At 51.2% G+C, this 2,263-nt stretch overlaps 1 protein-coding gene across 1 annotated transcript in view; it reads right to left on the reverse strand.

The window, feature by feature from the left end:
- The window catches only part of tmem187 (transmembrane protein 187), a 1,252-nt gene extending 355 nt beyond the window's left edge, over positions 1-897 (reverse strand). Inside the window, exon 1 of the mRNA XM_030418577.1 lies at positions 1-897. This exon is cut by the window's left edge and continues 355 nt beyond it. Within this exon, the coding sequence (XP_030274437.1) occupies positions 1-763 (763 nt within the window). The 5' untranslated portion in view covers positions 764-897.
- Positions 898-2,263: the final 1,366 nt, after the last annotated feature.

The following is a 2,263-nucleotide window of genomic DNA, read 5'->3' on the forward strand; positions in this document are numbered from 1 at the left end:
TCCCCTGTGTCCTCTGTGTCAGCGTGCTCAGGAAACAGAAGCTGAAGTGGAACTGAAGCACATCACACACTTTGGACCAGAAGTGTCCCGTGAGCCGCTGAAAGAGTCGATACCGTGCGAGCCAGTGGTCCAGCAGCTTTAACAGCACGAACCCTGCACACGACAGCACCGCCAGCAGTAGGTACCTCCGCGTGAGACCGTCCCCGAGCTCCCGTTGCACGCGCACTCCCTTGTACACCGCCAGAGCGACGTGACAGGCCAGCGCCGCCTCGAACCCGCGCGCGTGCTGCAGCGCCAGGCCGTAGCTGAGGAAAGAGACCAGTTCGAGCGCTGCCGCCTGCGACCCGCGCCACTTCGCCGGGCCCAGCTCAATGAAGTCGATCCACACCGCAACCCACGCGAAGATCGGTAGGGTGAACCACTGGTCGAGCACGGCGGGAGCGCGCCGCAGCACCGCCAAGCGCGTCCACTGCACAGGCGCGTAAAAGACGGCCATGAAGGCGAACACTTGTCTCATGTACCGGCTCGGCCCCGTGTCTCTGACGCCTCTGGGCCACAGCAGCCAGTACAGTCCGATGTAGACATAACCCAGGTTCACCACACAGTTACAGGGCATCGCCAGGAAAGCAGGCAGATAATCAACTCGTTTCTCGGCATAATGCTCGTTAGACAGGTCCACCTCAACTTCGTCAAACAGACTGGTGTTCGCAAAGGCGACACAGAGCACGAAGGGCACCGAGACGTGGAGCAGGGCTAGCTTCATCACTGTTTGTTAATGAGACATGCCGTCCAGCTCTGGCCGCTGTTAGACTCTAAAGTTCCCTGACGGACTGGGCTGGCTCACAGGTCAGAACACTTGAGTTGTTTCCGGTATGTTTTTCAGGATCACATGGTAGAAAATGGAGGGTTCGGATTGGCTGCCTTGCTGTTCTGCCTGCACCCTTCGTCGCCTTTAGCATGTACTCTATAAAGATAGGTTTGTTATCGGCCAGCTCCCCAGGTGGTCTACCTGAGGTTATTTCATGGAAGCATCTAAGAATGAAATAGCTCCTAAAGCCATTTCTTGTATGATTTTTTTTTTTTAGGTTGAGGACCCAAAAAGCAGATTTTCATAAACTGTTTTCATCGTCCACTGTGACACTCTGGTAGTTCTTAACCCACCTCAAGTGTTTGTCCTTGTTTCCATCCTCAGAAGTGCTTCAACATGGCCTTCTTCTGACAGGATGACTGACTGGACTCTTGCTTGTTTTAGAGTCCATGCACTGCTCATTTAAGAAGTTTAATATGGACATGATTTGTTGCTGACAAAGCTTCTCTTTAGAGGAACAATTTGACTTCTGATGTTTCACCTACTTTCTGAATCCTCAAACTTTCTGATTATTGCCTGGTTGAAGTGACAATATTAGAAATGTTTTATGTGGTGTCTGCACCCCGCTGTTACAATATCCCGCTGTCTCTAGCCCCAGACAGCACTTTAGACTCGCTTTCTCTTTCAACTCGTCCAGAAAGAACACTTTTTGAATTTCAGTTTTTTATATTTTACCACTCACCTGCTTTAAAACCAAAAACTGGGAAGGAGCGGGACCAGCCGCGCAGTGAGCCGTTGCCCCCGCACCTGACCCCTAAACTACCTAAACAAAAACTGAACCTAAAACAAAAGAGACAAATAACTGAGCTGCCGGTGATCTCCAGGCCAGAAAAGGAGCACAACACAAAAATGACCAACCCCCAGCACCAAAGGCACATGGGGGTGGAGACAACAGGAGAGGAGAGAACCCTTCTCAGGTGTGCTGCTGCCGTCCGTGTGTGATCCTTCTTCCTTGGTCCCTGCACTCCGGCCCTTATAACACCTCCCCCACTCCAGAGCACTGATTACCCTCAGGTGTGTTCAGGTAGAGTGTGCTACCTGAAACAGAGGGAGAGGGAGAGAGAGGGAGAAAAGCAGCACAGCAGAACACACGCCAGGCACACGTAACACCATCGTTCTTCCAGGTTGAATCATCAACGGACAGTTGTGTTTGCTGTGCTCATCAGCTTCTCTCTGAAGGTGCCCTAACATCATGAAGAGTGAGCTCCAGCTTGCCAGCCTCTACAAAAGGAGATGTCTCTGAAGGGTAATTCCATTGTAAGGATGACTGAATCAAAGCTTGCATCAGAGAGAGAGTCAATAAAGTGCATGAGGTAGAACTTATTTTGTCAGGTAATGATACTGCGGTGTGGTGTGACCACGGACAATGAGGAAAACCTGAGACGGAAGAAAGAA

The sequence above is a fragment of the Sparus aurata genome, chromosome 1 (assembly GCF_900880675.1).
Source record: "Sparus aurata chromosome 1, fSpaAur1.1, whole genome shotgun sequence".
In the NCBI taxonomy this organism is placed as follows: Eukaryota; Metazoa; Chordata; class Actinopteri; order Spariformes; family Sparidae; genus Sparus; species Sparus aurata.